This window comes from Falco biarmicus, chromosome 10 (genome assembly GCF_023638135.1).
Source record: "Falco biarmicus isolate bFalBia1 chromosome 10, bFalBia1.pri, whole genome shotgun sequence".
Classification (NCBI taxonomy): domain Eukaryota; kingdom Metazoa; phylum Chordata; class Aves; order Falconiformes; family Falconidae; genus Falco; species Falco biarmicus.
Genome location: NC_079297.1, coordinates 6,216,347 through 6,232,737, shown reverse-complemented (window position 1 = coordinate 6,232,737; position 16,391 = coordinate 6,216,347). Strand labels below are relative to the sequence as shown.

At 51.9% G+C, this 16,391-nt stretch overlaps 2 protein-coding genes and 1 long non-coding RNA gene across 3 annotated transcripts in view; all 3 read left to right on the top strand.

Moving 5' to 3' along the window:
• Positions 1–1,567, top strand: TP53RK (TP53 regulating kinase). The gene is made up of 2 exons (XM_056355069.1): positions 1–428; positions 940–1,567. The coding sequence occupies exons 1-2, from the start codon at positions 29–31 to the stop codon at positions 1,416–1,418; spliced, it is 879 nt and encodes a 292-aa protein (XP_056211044.1). The 5' UTR covers positions 1–28; the 3' UTR covers positions 1,419–1,567.
• A 1,163-nt stretch (positions 1,568–2,730) lies between these two features.
• On the top strand, positions 2,731–4,220 carry LOC130156210 (uncharacterized). Its single transcript, XR_008824349.1, has 2 exons — positions 2,731–3,544; positions 3,637–4,220. It is a non-coding gene; the product is annotated as an uncharacterized LOC130156210 (long non-coding RNA).
• A 4,187-nt stretch (positions 4,221–8,407) lies between these two features.
• The window catches only part of SLC13A3 (solute carrier family 13 member 3), a 28,393-nt gene continuing 20,409 nt past the window's right edge, over positions 8,408–16,391 (top strand). Inside the window, exon 1 of the mRNA XM_056354716.1 lies at positions 8,408–8,523. Coding sequence (XP_056210691.1) covers positions 8,413–8,523 — 111 coding nt within the window. The 5' untranslated portion in view covers positions 8,408–8,412. The remainder of the gene's footprint in view (positions 8,524–16,391) is intronic.

Here is a 16,391-nt window from a genome sequence, read left to right as displayed (position 1 = left end):
AGGCGCTGTGTGGTGGCGGTGCCCTCTGATGGCGGCGGCTGAGGCGGAGGCGGGCGGCCTGCGCTCTGGCATGGCCGGGGCGGCGGGCCCCGTGGCGGCCGAGGCGGGGGCGGCGGGCCCCGCGATGGCCGAGCCCGGGGCGGCGGGCCCCGTGGCGGCTGAGGCGGGGGCGGCGGGCCCCGCGATGGCCGAGGCGGCCGCCGCGGGCCCAGCGGCGGCTGAGGCGCCGCCGCCGCCGCCGCTGCCGGGGCTGCGGCTGGTGCAGCAGGGTGCCGAGGCGCACGTTTACCGCGGGCTCTTCCTGGGGCGGCCGGCCGTGGCCAAGCTCCGCGTCCCGAAGCGGTACCGCCACCCGGCGCTGGAGGAGCGGCTGAGCCGGCGGCGCACGGCGCAGGAGGCGCGCTCGCTGCTGCGGTGCCGGCGGGCAGGTGGGCCCGGCGGCGGCGTGAGGCGCGGCTGCCCCGACGGGACGGACACCCCTGGGCGCCGAGTGCCCCCCGGCTGTGCACGGCGCTCAGAGCCAACGCCGGGCCGTTGGCGGCCTTCCTGCTTCATCTCGGGGGGTGCCGGTGGTGTCCTCGCATCCCAGGGCGGCCTGCTGTGCCGCCCTAAAGCGCAGCTTGGCCTCGGCCCGGCAGCCCCCGTGCCTGGCTTGGCGGGGAGCATCACCCCCCGGAGGGGCGCATGGTGGGGAGCATCACCCCGGGAGGGGCTGAGCCTGTCACCGGGCTGGAGCTGCCAACTCCTCTGTGGCTGGAGGCTGGTGCACCTGGGTTGGAAAAGGGGTTGGCAGGGGGCTTTCCTAGTCGTGGGTTATTGGTGGCTGGGGGTGATCTCAGTGGGCATTTCTGCTTAAGACTTGTAGCAGGTGTGTTTTGTTGTTAAAGTTGGAAAATCCTGTACATTAACCAGTAGTGTTTTGTTTGCCCTTTTAAATAGGGATTGCAGCTCCAGTGGTCTACTTTGTGGATTATGCCACCAACTCCATATATCTTGAAGATATTGTTGACTCGGTTACCGTTCAAGACTATATTAATTCTGTACAACAGAGTGGAAATGATACCAGTAGCCTCCTTATCCTAGCAGAGAAGATGGGTGAGTTGTTAGCAAGAATGCACGATGAAGACCTTATCCATGGGGATCTCACAACTTCCAATATACTTCTGCGGTCACCCACGGAGAAGCTGGACTTGGTGCTGATAGACTTTGGACTCAGTTTTATTTCAGGTCTTCCGGAGGATAAAGGAGTTGATTTGTATGTTCTGGAAAAAGCGTTCCTTAGCACCCATCCAGACACTGAAGATATGTTTAAAGCTCTGCTAAAGACCTATGCAGCTACATCTAAAAAATCTGGTCCAGTGATCAAAAGGCTGGATGAAGTACGACTAAGGGGAAGGAAGAGAACCATGGTTGGGTAGAAGAGAGCAAGTTTTGGGATGGAGAAATGTTTATTGCTTGGGTTCTGCAAATACGGCTGTTTATACTTCCAGTTGGTTTTATTTGACGGATTGCTATTTTAATAACTGTATCTTCAAATAAATAAATTTGAATAAGTTTGTGTCATAAAGTAACCAAAGTATTTGTGAGATGGGAGCACAGACACCAGAGAAACAACTAAAGGTCGCTACTTTCTTAAATGTTAAATGTTTATTCTAAAAAGTAGTTCACAGTGTCATTTCACTAGCCCTCTTCTTTGTGTGGTTAGAATCATACAGAGTAATCTTCCTCAGCCTGTGCGCCATGGATTTGTGGGAGGTAGGAGGGACCTGGGGGATACCAGAGCATCTACAAAAGGTAATTGTGAAAAACAAATGTGTTACTTTTCGCAGAAGACGTACAACAAAGCACTTCAATCAATTATGAATGGCTGTACACATCCTGAAAATTTTTAGGAGACTGAATTCCAGGGCATGGGGTAAATACAGTGCTACAGGTAAATACAGACACATTCATTTTCTCCCAGTAGTAATTCTGGCTTTTCTAACTTTCAGTTGATAGTATTTCCTTAAGCAAGTATAAAAATTGTTAACTGAGAGCAGTATTCTGCTGAGAAACTTACACTTTAAGCAAGAAGTTTTCTGTAAATTTCCTTTTTTGGAGCTTTATGAGAGGGACCGTCTGTATTGCGATTGCCTGCCTCGGTAGGCATTTGGCAGAGGCAGGCAGTGGTGCTGGGTGTTTCGCTAACATTTAATTGGTATTACTTGATTATCTGGATTACTGTATCTAATAGTGTGAATGGTAAGATGGCCCAGAGGAAAAACTTACAAACCCCACAGGAGAAGGGTTAGAAGATGATCAGTCCTCTGCACTGCAAGCGGACTGGGGCGTGAGCAGTCTGCTGGGTGAGTGTGTGAGTTTTATCATTTACTTCAGCCCACGATTTAGGAGGAACTGTGACTTCTCGCTGCGTTGGGCCGCTCTGTCGTCGGGCAAGATGCTCCGATCCGCTGCGCTGCCGGTGCTGCTCCGTCTGAAAGCGCACAAAAGCGGGCACAGCCCTGCCTGGCAGGGGAGGTGGGGATGGAGGGTCTTCTCCTCGCTTAAAGCGGAGCAGACCCCAGCCCGGGGCCGCGCTAGGAGGGGCCGGGGCAGGCGGGAGGGGGTGGGGGGTGGCGGGCGGCGCCGTCGAGAACCACAATGCGCTGCCGCGGTAGAGGGCTCACTCCGTGCGGTGGCGCCGCCGCAGCGCTACCGCTTTATAACACTGAAGTGGGCGGTTCGCGGCCGCGCAAGTGTCCTAGCGCTGCGGGCTGCCCGTGCCCGGCGCGCATTCACCTCTTGCCAGAGGAGCCGCCTGGGCGAGTGCCCGGCCCCGGCGTGGGGCCCCGGGTTCCACGGCCCAGCCACAGCTTTGGCTGCGGGGCCCCAGCACTCCCTGCGACCCCCCCGGGGGGCTTGTTTTTATGGCTGGGGGACCCCAGCCCGCCCCGCAGCCCGGGCTGGGGTCAGGGAGCAGCGGGACGTTAGGAGCCGTGGCAGTGGCATGCTCTCCTACCTGCACAGAGAGCGAGTGCAACGGCCCGGGTGGCACAGGGTCACTTAAAGTGATCCCCAGGGTGGCCTGTGGGCTGCTGGTGCAAGGCCCTGTGTCACGGTGTGCGCTAACAAGTCCCCTAACGAGGCCTGATCGGAGCCCCCGGTCCCAGCCCAACAGAGGGGAGGCAGCACGCCTGAGCCCCCTGCCCGCCATCCCCCATCTGTACAAACACTGCTTTGACTGTCTCCCGGTGATGCCAGGATTGAATTATGTTTGTAAATCCCTTTGAAGAAGTCTGTTTCCAACTATCGTTCTGTTTATTAAAATGCAGCTCTCCCTGTGGGACAGAGGAGGAGAAACAAAGCTGCTCGACTGCAAGTTCCTGCGGCCGACGCGGTGCTCTGAGATGGAGCCCCACGGTGCAGCCGGGCTCTGCAGCCTGCGGCGAGGCCAGCCCTCCCGGGGGCCAGTGCGTGGGACTGGCCTTCCAGCAGGGACTCCTCAACTGGCCTCTGCCGAAATCTGCTCTGTGATGGAGCTTCAAAACAAAGCAGAACATGACTGGTAATGAAAAGCAAAATGTTTTGCTTTTTCACGGCATGATAAAAACTCTCCCTTGTTATGTAAGTGTTACTTTTTGCACATCTGTGTTACAGCTTGTTGATGTTTCCTCTTGGTCAGCCTGATGTGTCTACATGGATTGCTGTAGCTGTTGCTCTTGGAGGGTGGAAAAATCACAGCAGGTGCATGTCCAGCAAAGAGGACACCCTGGACCTGCAAAGCATCCACCCCACGTCTTGCAGCCTCAGCTGTATTGCTGGTTGTGCCTGTGGCAGCAGCTCTTTACATGAAAAGCGCTGATTCCTTGGCTGGTTCGCGAGGCTGGTGGAGTTTCTAGTCTTGGTTTGGCTGAGGATAGCTTGGCTTGCTGCTGTGTTAGCTTTCAGTGCATCTGCATGGTCATAAGTGACACTGAATCGTTATGTTATCGATATAACTTGCCATTGCATTATTAATATTTGGGCTTTTTGCCTAATGTGCATGCATTCTCATAAGGAAAATAGGACTCATCATTTTTTTTGTGTTACATGAACAGTTTATCTGCTGCAAATGCAGCTTAAAGCCACCAGTATTCTTTCAGAGTTTGGTCTGACTTTGTAAAAAGTCCTTGCAACTCAGTTTAGATTGTTTAAGTTTAAAAGGAAAACCAATAAAATAAATATTACTCTTTGAATTGAAATTGAAGCAATAATCTTTGGGAAGAGGTAAATGATCTTTTAGGCTAGAAACCCAAACTTCTTTTTAACTCAGAGTGACTGTCTTGTTTTGTATTTCCACCACTGGCAAAGCAGCCCAGTGCTCAGTCCCACCCTTGTCAATGGATCCGGACACGGAGGATGGTCACAGCTCCGTGTGACACCGGGAGAAGCAGTGATGTCCTGCCCTTTGGTTTACCCAGAGGGGGTGTCCCCACCAGCCCCAGAGGCTGTGTTGGCCTTCATCCCCCCAGACCCCCCACCGGGCCTGCTGGGGGCACCGACAGGCGGTAGGGCTGTGCAGGGTGGGTGCACCCAGCCACTGGAGGTCTCTCTGCCACCATCATGAGCACCGGGAAAACATTTATCTTTGGGAAAAATGTTCTTTCAACAGAAAATATTTATAACTGCATGCTGGATGGACAGTTGCTCACTCTGGGTCTTTCTGCTGCTTGAATCTTCCTGCTTATAAGAATGAATTGTTGCCTCAGGGGACTGACCCCAGGTCTGCCAGGAACAGCTTCATTTCCAGGCGCTTCCAGGCACCTGCCCGATCTTGCTCTGCACCTTTTTTTTGGGAATCAACCAAAGTGCCACAAACACAAGCAGCATGCGAATAAGCTGTAGAAAGAGGAATAAAAGGGAAGAGGGAAAGACAAATGCAATGGAAATAGAGGCATTCCATCAGCAGAATGTGCAGCATTAGGATTTTTGAGGGAATCGCTGGTTGTTGATGGAGTTACATTTTTTTTGTTTATTTTGGTGTCTGACTATCATCAGTGATTTCTCTTGTGGGAGCGGGGAGCCAGCTTGCGAGCTCAGGGCTACCAGCCTGACTTCAGTTTGCACCAATAACAAGTTGTTTTGCATACTAATGCCATAAGTGCAGACCTGAAATAAGGGTTTTTTTGGAGATAGATGTGAGCTGGAGACCTATAGGACCACTAAGAGGAAAAACAGACATGAAAGAAAACTCATACAAGTATGGCAACAAACAGGAATGAAAATACTGTTGCATAATCTGGGTATGCTGTTACCATGACTTTTGGACAGTGGCTGCTCTGTGCCTGCAGTTACTGTGTGTATACGTAAAAACTGCGCATACAAGCTATATGTTGTCATTTTTTTGAGTGAACTTTTTTTAGTCTAGGCCTTGATGTCTGCAGGAAATTGATATTTTCCAGTTTTGCAAGATGCAAAACAGCGATAACCTTTTGCAACCCTCCTCTCCCATCAGAGCTGATAGGAAACCAAGTTAGTGCCATAAAAGCATAAAAGCTCACTTGTAACCCAGAGTTCACTATGTGAGGGTCACTACAGACAAATAAAGCCTCTCCCTGGCCCAAGCGCAAGCTGTGTCCCAAAGCAGTCCCTTTGGGAGCTACGCGGCACCTTTCTTTTGCAATAAGCTAAGCTTACTCTGTAAGTAATGGAGAGTAATGGCCCAGGAGTGGAGTGAGGTCTGATCCCAGGGATGGCCATGGAGCACAGGGAGGGCACGGCAAGGGCAGCTACGGCTGCTGCTGGAGCTGGAAATGGGGTGGTAGGAACAGAGTTTACAAGGAAACAAATTAATTACACGTTAATTCCCAGCTGAAGTCCTGGGAAGCCGAGTGAACCAGCGCGTAGCCCCCACAGAGTGCGCTCGGCTGGGAAGCGCTGGAGGCTGAGCCCAGCATCCACCCTGCCGAGCCGAGGGGGGCCGGGGGGATCGGAGAAGGGGCTGTCCGGGCAGGGACGTGACTCACGGCTCGGAGGGGGAATGTGCTCCTGATCCCCTCGCCCTCCGCACTAGCAGCAGTCTGTATCTTCGTGAGAGAAAGAACAGACTGTGACACTGATGGCTTATTATTCTTTTGAAGCTTTTTTTAACTTACAAAGTTGATTTTGAGAGAAAAAGCTTTGTAGAGCTCCTGTGGTCCAGCATGCGGCACACACTTGTACACGTGCTCCCAGTCTCTGGTGGATGGGTATATTGGCTGAGCTGAACCTCTGTCAAGCAGTTGCGTTGTTTTGATGGCCTGAATTTTTTCTTTCAGGTCCTCCACCATCCATCTGCCCATCCTCTCCATCACGCACCACTACCTGAGCTATAAAGCAACTTACACAACCCCAGCCCACTGGAGTGGTATTAAGGCAGCACAGGACTCTCCTACTCATTTTTTTTTTTATCATGGTAACTTTTCACCCATGTTGTCGAGCAGTTAAAGAAAGGCAAGATAAAAATCCCTGCAGCTTTCTCTTGGTCAGCCCTGTGCTTTCTTTTGGGCCCCTAGGGAAGGTGCATTTGCCAGCAGGGCTGGGCAGCCGCGGGGCCAGGCGCCAGGCGGATGCCGGATCCTTGCTTTGCCAGCGGCCCCCGGCAGTGCCCGGCAAAAGCTTTTGTGTCCGTTCCGCTATTTGAAAAGAGCCGTGGTGGTGATGCTGTCACCCTTCAGCTCCTGCCCGGGATGGCTGGGGGGATTAACTGATTTGTTACTATTTGTGCAAAATTTTATATATGCCATTAAGGAGAGGGAGTGGAACAGAGGAGGTGGATCCAGACCTGGAGCACAGTCTGGTCAGACAGGCGTACCGTCCTGTCTCCAAAGCTGATTGTATTGCCACACTCTTCCTCTCTAATTTCTTCTTCCCTCTGTGCCAGTGATTCATGGGGTTTGTAAGCTGGAGAGAACTTTCCTCAGTGGGGTCTGCTTTTTTTATCCAATGCATCTGACTCCAATTTGATACTCTACGAGTGACCTGCGTGGAGGTAGTAATTCTCCACAGAGCTGATTAACTGTGAAAAGAGAAAGGTTTCTCTCCTGAACATGATTTTTCTACATTTTTCATATGGGGCCAGCTGACCCATATTTTGAATATGTTTTAAAGCCCTCAAAGAATGCTGGTGAAGTACTAAGTCAGGGTGCTATTTTGCTTTCCCTTTTTTCTCCTCCCTACTCAGCTTTATTTAGCCTCCAATGGTGAGAATTCAGGTGATGCAAAGAGCAGAGAGAAAATTCAGCTCTATTGACTTTGATCTCTTGCTCATCTTGATAGTGCATCAGTGTCCTGCGATGTGCCTCTTGCCTGGGCTCCCCGCAGTCTGACGGGGACTGGCAACCTCTGCGGTGCTCGCTGAGGTTTACCTGGGTCCGGAGGGGGGATCCTCTCCTAGCCCTCGTACTTTCCCATTTTCTTCCTGATGATCCTGACGCAGGGCAGAGCTGGCAGGAAAATCTGCCCTCAGATCTAGAACTGGCCAGCTTTTATGTTTTCTTTTTGATTTATGATTGAAGCATCCTTAATTGCGTGGGTCTGGCTATGTTAAGGGCAGCCAGGGTACAGTCATATGCTACTCACTCGCTGGGGCTCATACTTGTGCGAGCCAAGGCTCTGCCTCCTGCTTTTCCAGGATTTCCCATGGCTCCGTCCTGCTCCGCACCACTGGCCTTTTGTTTGGTTGTGTTCACTTATTTTCAAGGAAACAACCAAAAAAGCATTTCAGGTGGCATTGCAAACAGCTTGTCAGACCCCTGAGCCACTGGTGACATGGAATTGTCAAAGGCAGTGGCAGCTCCGCGTCTCTCTAACGCCTTTGAGGCGCTGGCGATGTGCGTTTGTGCGTTTGTGTGTTTGTGCCTTTGAGCATTTGTGTGTTTGTGCCTTTGTGTGGTTGTGCGTTGATGCCTTTGTGTGTTTGTTTGTGCGTTTGTGCATTTGTGAGTTTGTGTTTGTGCGTTTGTGTGTTTGTGCGTTTGTGAGTTTCTGTGTTTGTGCATTTGTGCATTTGTGCGTTTGTGTGTTTGTGCGTTTGTGCGCTTCTGTGTTTGTGCGTTTGAGCCTTTCTGCGTTTGTGCGTTGGTGCGGTGTTTCGGGCCGTGGAGGGAAACCCGGTGTTTCAGCCGCCGCCTTCGGGTGTTTTTTCCTACCAAACGCTCGTACTATTTCTTTACATCAGGTGTATCGAGCCTGAGTTACTCGCAGACCAGACGCAACCCGGCGGACCCCTCCACGCTCCAGTGGTGCCGGAGCTCCGCACGCCGCCCTCACCCCTCCGCACGGCCGTGCGGGGCGACCCGGGGGGCCGGGGCCGGGGCGGGCGGGGCGGGGCGGCGGGGCCCCTCCCGGGGGCGGGCCGGGCTCCGCGGGATAAAGCGGCGGCGGCGGCGGCGGCGGCGGTGGCGTCGGGCCGGGATGGCGGCGCTGGGGGCGCTGGTGAAGAAGGCGTGGAGCGTGCGGCGCTTCGTGGTGCTGCTGTGCGCGCCGCTGGCGCTGCTGCCCGTGCTGCTCAGCCTGCCCCCCAAGGTACCCGCCGGGCGGGGGGCGATGTGCGGGGTGTGCGTGCGCCTCTGGGCCCCTCGCTGCGGGAGGGACGTGCAGGGGCTGGAGCGTGGCCGGGGCTGGGGCACCAGTCTGATGAGGGGCGGCTGGGGGTGCAGCCTAGCACCCTAGAGTGAGCCCCCGAGGGGGCCGCGGGGGACCTTATTGCTCCCTATGACTGCCTGAAAGGGGCTGTGGGCAGGTGGGGGTCGGTCTCTGCTCCCAGGTAACGAGCGATGGGAAAGATGAAACGGCCTCAAGTTGCACCAGGAGAGGTTTAGATTGGATATTGGGAAAAATGCCTTCCCAGAAAGCGTGGTCCAGCATTGGAACAAACTGCCTCGAGGGTGTCACCATCCTTGGAAGTGTTTAAAAACCATGTAGATGCCGTGCCTGGGGACATGGGTTAGTGGTGGGCTTGGCAGTGCTGGGTTAACACTTGGACTCGATGGTTTCAAAGGTCTTTTCTGACCTAAAACGTTTCTATGGTTCTGTGACAGCAGCTGGGGCGCGTGGAGCAGGGACACAGTCGGGACGATTGGCTGGGGTGTGCTGGTTGGGGACACTGATGTGGCAGTTGCAGCCAGGGGTGCAGACTAGGGGCACCAGCTCTGGTATACCGATGGGGCAACGCAAACTGGGGCCATGGACCTGGGGTGCAAGCCGGGGATGCTGATGCAGGGCATGGACCAAGCGAATGGATCAATGTTACAGACTGGGGGTGCAAACTGTGGGCACAGCCCTGGGGACATGCAGCGGGGACATAGCCGTGGGGCTCTGTCCTGTCTTGCTGCTCACCTCTTGCCTTAGCCCCAGCACTGCCTGGCCCTCACGAGGGTCACCCTGCTGCCTGCCAGGGTTTCCCTGTGGAGGCAGGCGGCCACCAAAGCCTGTGGCCTGCCACAGCTCCTCACCCTTCCACAGCCACCTTAGTATGAATGGAGGGGGCGTTCTGGGGTTATTTTAACTTTTTAGAGGGAAGAAGGGATAGATAGCATGAACTCTGTTTAAGGTGCTTTGATGGACACTGGGAAGTGTGAGGAGCCTGTGTTTCAGAATCCGCTCAAACTGAGCAGCACTGACTAGTACTTCTTGCTGATACCTGTTGCTGTTTTTATCGGTAGCACTCAAAGGGGAGCTGGGGAAACTGAGGCAAAGCAGGTTCATGGCCAGCATCGTGCAGTGAGGTTTTTGTAGAGCTAGGGTGGAAGGCAGGTGCCTGGGGCTCTGAGGCTGCCTGGCATTGCTGTCCCATCCCCTTTGCTATGGGAATCATGGTGTGGGCAGGGAGAGAGGGACATGGCAGAGCTGGAGGTGGCTGTGCAGAGAGGTTCGTGCCGCAGGGCTGGGGAATGCGGGGGAGCCACACGTGCCACCCGTGCTGCTGTGGGCTGTTCTCGGGGTGGACCTTTGGTGCTATATCTGAAAAGGCTTTGCAAGTAAGATACTGTGTTCTGTAAGCATTGAAAAACTGGTCTCCTGGTAAGGTTTGGGCTTTGGCATGTGTGTTAGGCCGCACGTCAAGCGATCTGTGGCATGATTTTGGGCCGGAGGATTTTTGCAGCTGTCCTGTATACACAGCTTTTGTGCACCAGGAGCTCCTGAGCCTTCAGTGGAAGTCCAGAGGGCAGTGAAGTCACTGGGGAAATTTTCTGCTGTTGAGTTCAGTATGGGCAGGATTTCACTCTTACATTCTGACTCAGATCCATTTGAGAATGACTTTGTTCTCATCAGAAAATAAGTGATGTTCAGTACCTGGTGATTATAGAATGATTCAAGTGCTGTAAGGACACAAACATGGCATACACTTCTGTCTGTGTAGTGCTTGTCAGGTTAAACCTTTGCATTCAAGATAGCAAAATAAATGTCCCAAATAAAAAAAAAAACACACCAAAACGACATAGAATGATCATTTATTTATTTAATGGTACCGTATGTTAGAAAGAGAAAATTCTTTGGATTTGTTCTCCCTTTTTTCTGTTTGGCATTACTGTGTGAGTTCTTAATAGGAATATACTAAATGTCCACCTCAAAGAACAGAAAGTGTGTTACACAATAGGTATGTAATTCCTTTACAGTTTGATAAGTAGGTAATTATATTTGTATGTTCATTTACAGTAGCTGAACAAGTGACTTCAATGATATTTAATAGTATCTTGTTTGACTTTGGCACTTGTAAAATTGTGAGATATGGTTAGAGGGTGATGAGACGCACAGTGCGCTCAGCATGGCTGGTGCCTGAACTGCTCAGTAGTTATTTTAATGTAATTGTGAGAATAAATCACAGGTGAACCTGGCCCTGTGCTGCGGGAAGGCCCTCGATCTAGATGCTCTGTGCACCAGTACAAGCGTGTAGCGTTACACCTGCTGCATAAAGGTTTGGGTGTTCAGGGAAGGGATTTCTCTGCGTGTACAGAAGAAAAGCCCCTGCTGGCGTAGTGATGCTGTTGATGCCTGCTCCGCTCTGGCAGTGTGCCAGTAGCATGCCCCTGGGTGGACCCACGGAGGACCTCACACACAGCCCAGTCCTAGCAGTGCTGTTTTATTGAAGGAGAACTGGTGATGGGAAGGTGAAGAAGCAGAGGGGCAGCTGCCGGCAGGGAAGGTGAGGCCCTGGCAGAGCTGGCTGCTCTGCCTCCTTGCCTTAGTGATCTGTTCTTCATTTTCTGTCAGTGCTAAATGCATTACAGTTGGTAGCAGCAGTGAGACTGGCCAGCACCTGCGCTGGTCCCTGTCAAAACTCTGATGCTTGTTGGCTGTTAACCAGTGCAACATTTCAAGCAAGCCTGACTGCATCTTCAGCAGGTTCTCCCCGAGTCTGGCATAGCAGTTTGTTTGGTAGCTGTGAGCTGCCAACCAAAATTGTATCTGCTCATGTTCAGGGGTTAGTGATTCACTTAGTTTCAACACAAAATTCTTTCACTTGTTCTGCCAGGAAAGAAACTTGTTGTTGCATCAATAGGGATTTAAGCTCTGAAGTCTGGAACCTGCTTGAACTGCCCTCTGCAGCCTGAGCCGCAGGGGGCTGCAGGAGAGGAGGGCAGCAGGTTACGCTTTTAACTGTGGTGTAAAAACATCAAGAAGGAGAACAGGCAGGGAGTCTGGGATGGTAGAGTTTGGAAGTTATCCCGGCGTGTGATGGAAAACGCGTGCACCACCCGGGTCAGATGGCTTACCCTAACACAGGACTCGAGTCCAGTCTTGTGCTCTCCTAGGCAGTCAGGAGGCAGGAGCTGCTGCAGGTGCTCAGCAGGCTCTGTCCCACAAGGAATTCAAGTGGCTGTGCTGCTGCTGGTGTTACTGGAAGGCTGTCCCAGGCAGGGCACCCAGAGAGGGCAGGCTGGGGCAGGAGGAGCCGCTGGGTGCGGTGCAGTCATTGCAGCAACCTCGGTGCTGAGTGTGCACACCTGGAGCATGGGAGAGTTGGATGGGCTGGGGAACCCTGTGCTCCTGCAAGGATGGTTGCTGTGCTGCCTTGCAGGGTGTAATAGAAACTGGTAGATGAGAAGCAGGGAGGCTCAGCCCTTGTAAGGTTTCCCTTGTGAGAAGGTGTCTTACAGGCACCTCTGCAATACTTTCCTGCTCTGCGGATGCTAAAATCTGTTCTCACATTGTGTCACCTTCTCCCCACTAGGATGATCAGCAGTTTTAATCTCCCAAGGGACTGGAGCCATAGAAAGCCACCTGAGCTTTGGCTTCAAGGGCAGCGTTTCACTTGGAATCTGGAGACCAAGAAATCATGACCTGAAGTTGATGTAACAAAGAACCACAAATAGGACGTGGTTTCTTGGGTCAGTGTGTGCTTCTGAGTGGCACCCTGTGGTCTGGATGCAATGGGTTTTCCAGTGAAACCTGCACCTAGGTGACATCTCCCTGGCGACAAAATCCCTTAAGAAAAATAATCCATCAAGTCTGGCCTTGCTTATTGCTGATGTTCTCCAGCATCCGTACCCGCAAGCTGCTATTAAAGCTCTCATCAGCTGTTGCCCTGCAGGTCTCTGTGTGAGCCTCTTCACGGAGGGACTGTGTCAGGGCTGGCCCTGGTGCTGGCATTACATTGATGGCCCTTGTTTTTGGCATTACATTGATGCCCTTTGTAGGTTGCAGTTGTGGAGAGGGAGACTTGCATAAGTGGTTTTGTCTACAATCTCTTTTCTCTTAAATAGAGAAATGACATTTCTGCTTTGTGAGTGGGTTTGCTGAGACCTCGGGGTGTGCTCCCCAAACTGTGGCTGGAACAGTGACCTGTGTCCATCACATAAAAAAGCAGAAGGACATGCTCTGTGAGGAGCAACTCACCAGGTACCAGTTCTCTACACAAGGGTGTCTGTGTCACCACCTGCTCTGGTTGCTGCTGAAATGGCTGAATTTTTGTCCCGTGAGTGGAAGTGCCTGTGACCCCCCTGCTCAGAGGGCTGTGAATGATTGCAAAGAGCTCGGACAGGGCAGGAGGGGCTGGAGGAACTGTTCTGCTGGAAGGGGCATGGGGGGCACTTTTAATGAGCTGTGCAAAGAGCTTGTTCCAACAGCTTCTAATGAACTCAATGTCTACAGCCTCTTGGCTTGGTAACAGCTGAGGCAGCCAAATCTGCTAAAAGGAGCTCTGAGCAGGCAAATAGGGCCCGGTGCCTTCAGAAAACAGACTTGACTTCCTCGGTGTCCATAGAGCAACTTAAAATTAACTTGGACGTAATGAGTCCTCCTCATTAGAACAAGGAGACCTTAAGAACTTCCAGAAGAAAAATGACATTGCTTGCACTTGGAAGCAAAGAATGTGAACAAAGGCTCTGTGGGGAGAGGGGTGATGCAAGTGGGCTGGTGGGGTGTCCTGGGAGGTGGATCTGGATCCTGGGCTGGAGAGCACAGCAGGAACACAGGCAGGTAAAGAGGCAACAGTCAGGAGAGCAGCCTGGCAGGTGAAAGAAGTGATTGCAGCCTGATTATGTGTTTTGTGCATGAAGTACATCTCTGCTATGTCTGCCCTTGGTGGTTTAGAAAGTCCAGTTTCACAAAAGTGGAAGCAGTGGTCAGTTAGATGAGAGGAAGAACTTTAATGGGGAAAGAGGGGTGATTACTGGAAGTGGCGTGACCACATTTTACCGTGTGTACTGTGAGCTTCAGTCTGGTGGGAGGGCAAGCCTGGCGAAGAGCAAGCTGGCACAGAGAGAATGTGAAAGCAGCAATACTTGGGGGAAGAGGGAAGTGGGCAAGAGTCAATATTAGTTGGAGGCTAAGAACTGTAGAAAACCTTAAAGGGAATGTGAAAGAACTGAGGAAGAAATTCCTGGGCAAGGTGTTGAGCACAAGTGTGCGGCACAGAAGGAATCTGACCCATGGATTCTGTTGCCAGATGGACAACACGGAAGAAGGCGTATTCAACGAAGCATTTTTGTTCTGTACTCAGGAGAGTGCTTATAGTACAGTGCTGTATCATAAGAAGCTGTCTGATAATGAAATGTCTTTGTTGTGACAGTAACTAAAGGGAAGTTAAAATAGTTGGTGTCCAACCCTGGCTACTTTAACATCTACAGGTTTAGGCAACTTCCATATAGTAGTTTTATAAAGGCTGCCTGAGGGTTGTTGTAAATGGGTGCATTTCTGCAAGCCCCAGGTGGACTGAGGTCGCCAGGAGCACTGGCCGTGGGTCAGGCTGGTTGGGGGTCCCTCTTGGGAATCAGATGCCACTAAAGGGCTTGAGATGGCAATATGTGGCTACCAGGCTGGCTACCCACAGCCAAGAGGGTTAATGTGATATTCGTGTGTGTGGACATGTGGAAGTTGAGCAAGCAGTGAGGATCTACCAGGCTGCTGTTGGCTGAGGTTCTGGCTTTCACCAGAATGTTCTTCCAGTCTGGCTTCCACAGCTCAGAAGTGGCTTTGACAAATTGGAGAAGTCTCAGAATGAAGAAGGGACTGGAAGACAAGCCATGTGATGAAAGCTGTGCGAGCTCAACCCATGTCTTTTAACGAATAAAAAGGCACAGAGTGACTTGATTGCTACCTTGAAGGCACATCCATCATGAGGAGAGTTTGGATAAGGGTGGCCAGAGCTAAGGCATAAAGGAGGCGCATAGAAGAAGATGTAGTCAAAGGAAGTTGAAGCTGGCAGATTCAGATTATCACAACATAATTTTAACAGTGAGGCTAATTAATCATAGGAACAGCTTATTAAACTTATGGTGGGTTCACTGTCACTGAAAATGTTTCTTTTTTTTCCTAATCAAATGTGGTGGATCGATCTCAAAACCAAACCCTGATGCTGAAATGGATACTTAAAACGGGAGCCCTGCTAACCTTGCACAGGGTGTCGGGTCATCACACTGCAGTGTTTGAGCTTCACGGTTGATGAATGTTTGAAGATGTAGGATCTGTAGCTGCCTCCAAGAGGTGTGAGCCTCACACCTCTGAGCCAGGGAAGATCTCAAAGATGCCCATTTCAATTTTTTTCATTACTTTCCTATGTGATCTTGGTCAATTTATCTGCTTTCTCTGAGCTTTAGCTGTCCTGTTTGTAAAATAGAGAAAATGATTGTTTTTCTGCCAACTACAAAATACTTTGAGAGGTTTAAATAAGTGTTTAATAAGCTTTATCTCTTTTTAGCATAACTCCAGAGCAAAATACCTTCCCTGAAGCTCTTACAGCTTGCGTCCCTGTATCACTGGCCCCTTTCTAGCCACTCTGCAAATACTCAGTGGGAGCAAAACAACCCAGCTGGCAGGCAGGCTGGTAAACAGGGCTTGGTTTATGTCCAGATTACATAATCTTTGGAGGAGCTGGGTTAGTAGAAAGGAGATTCACATACCCATCCCATCGGAGAACAGGCAGTGTGAGTGAGATGGCCAGTAGCACAGTCACAGCTGCAGTGTGAGATGCTAAAAGCCACTGGTACTTTCTTGTACCGAATAGTTCTGAGCGTCACAGGTAGGATGTTCCTTTGTGAGAGCAGTGGGATAAAAGGGCTTGAAAAGCTCCAGTTCAGCCAAAACCTCTCTTGGTATCGGGATCGAGGTACTGGAGGAGCGCTGGCACCTGTCTGCCACTCATTTGTTTGCCTGGTCATAGGGTGGAAGGGTGGTGGGAGAGCCTGTGTGGGGGTGACGAGGCTGTGATGACCATGTAACATGCAAAGGTTGGTAGAGAAAACCTGAAGTTTGGCTGTGCTGAGGTAGGGCTTCTTCAGGCGCTGGGTCTGGTGGGGAGGCTGTGAGCACTGGGCAGGTGGCACTGGGCTGCCCGGGAGCCGCCTGGGGCTGGTGGAGAACAAGGTACAGCTGAAGTGCCTGATGTCCCCTTTGAGGCTAGTGGTGGGGACTGGTGGCTTGTACACGCCTGCTCCTTGGTGCTATGCCTGGGCGAGCCAGTTTGCCTTATCTGACCCATGTTCCCTGCCAGCACCTCCTTTCCCTGGGGTACCTCATCTGCCCTTCCAGGAGACCTCCCGCTCCCTCCAGCTCTCCTTGCCCACCGGAGACTACCTCGTGGCTTGGCTTCCTCTGCCATAGCTCAGCAGGTCCCCCAGTGTGGAAAATCCCCGGAGCTTTCAGTGCAGCGAAGACAGGATCTGTCTGGAGGGGCAGAGGTCGTTCCCAAGGCTCTTGAGCAACAGGCAGGGGAGCTGCTGGAGTCCAGAGCCACCGAGCACTTCCCTGGAAATCATTAAATGGTTATAAAATTAACCCAATTGCAAGTCCCATTTTAAAGTTTGTGTGCACTACCATTTTCCCCCTGAACTTTGATAGACTTATTTTGAAAAAAGAAAAAAAATAAAACCAAGGCTGCCAGGGAGGTGGGAGAAGTAGGAGTCTGATGGTGGCGCAGCGGAGGGATCAAAGGATAAAGATTGTGCAGGAGC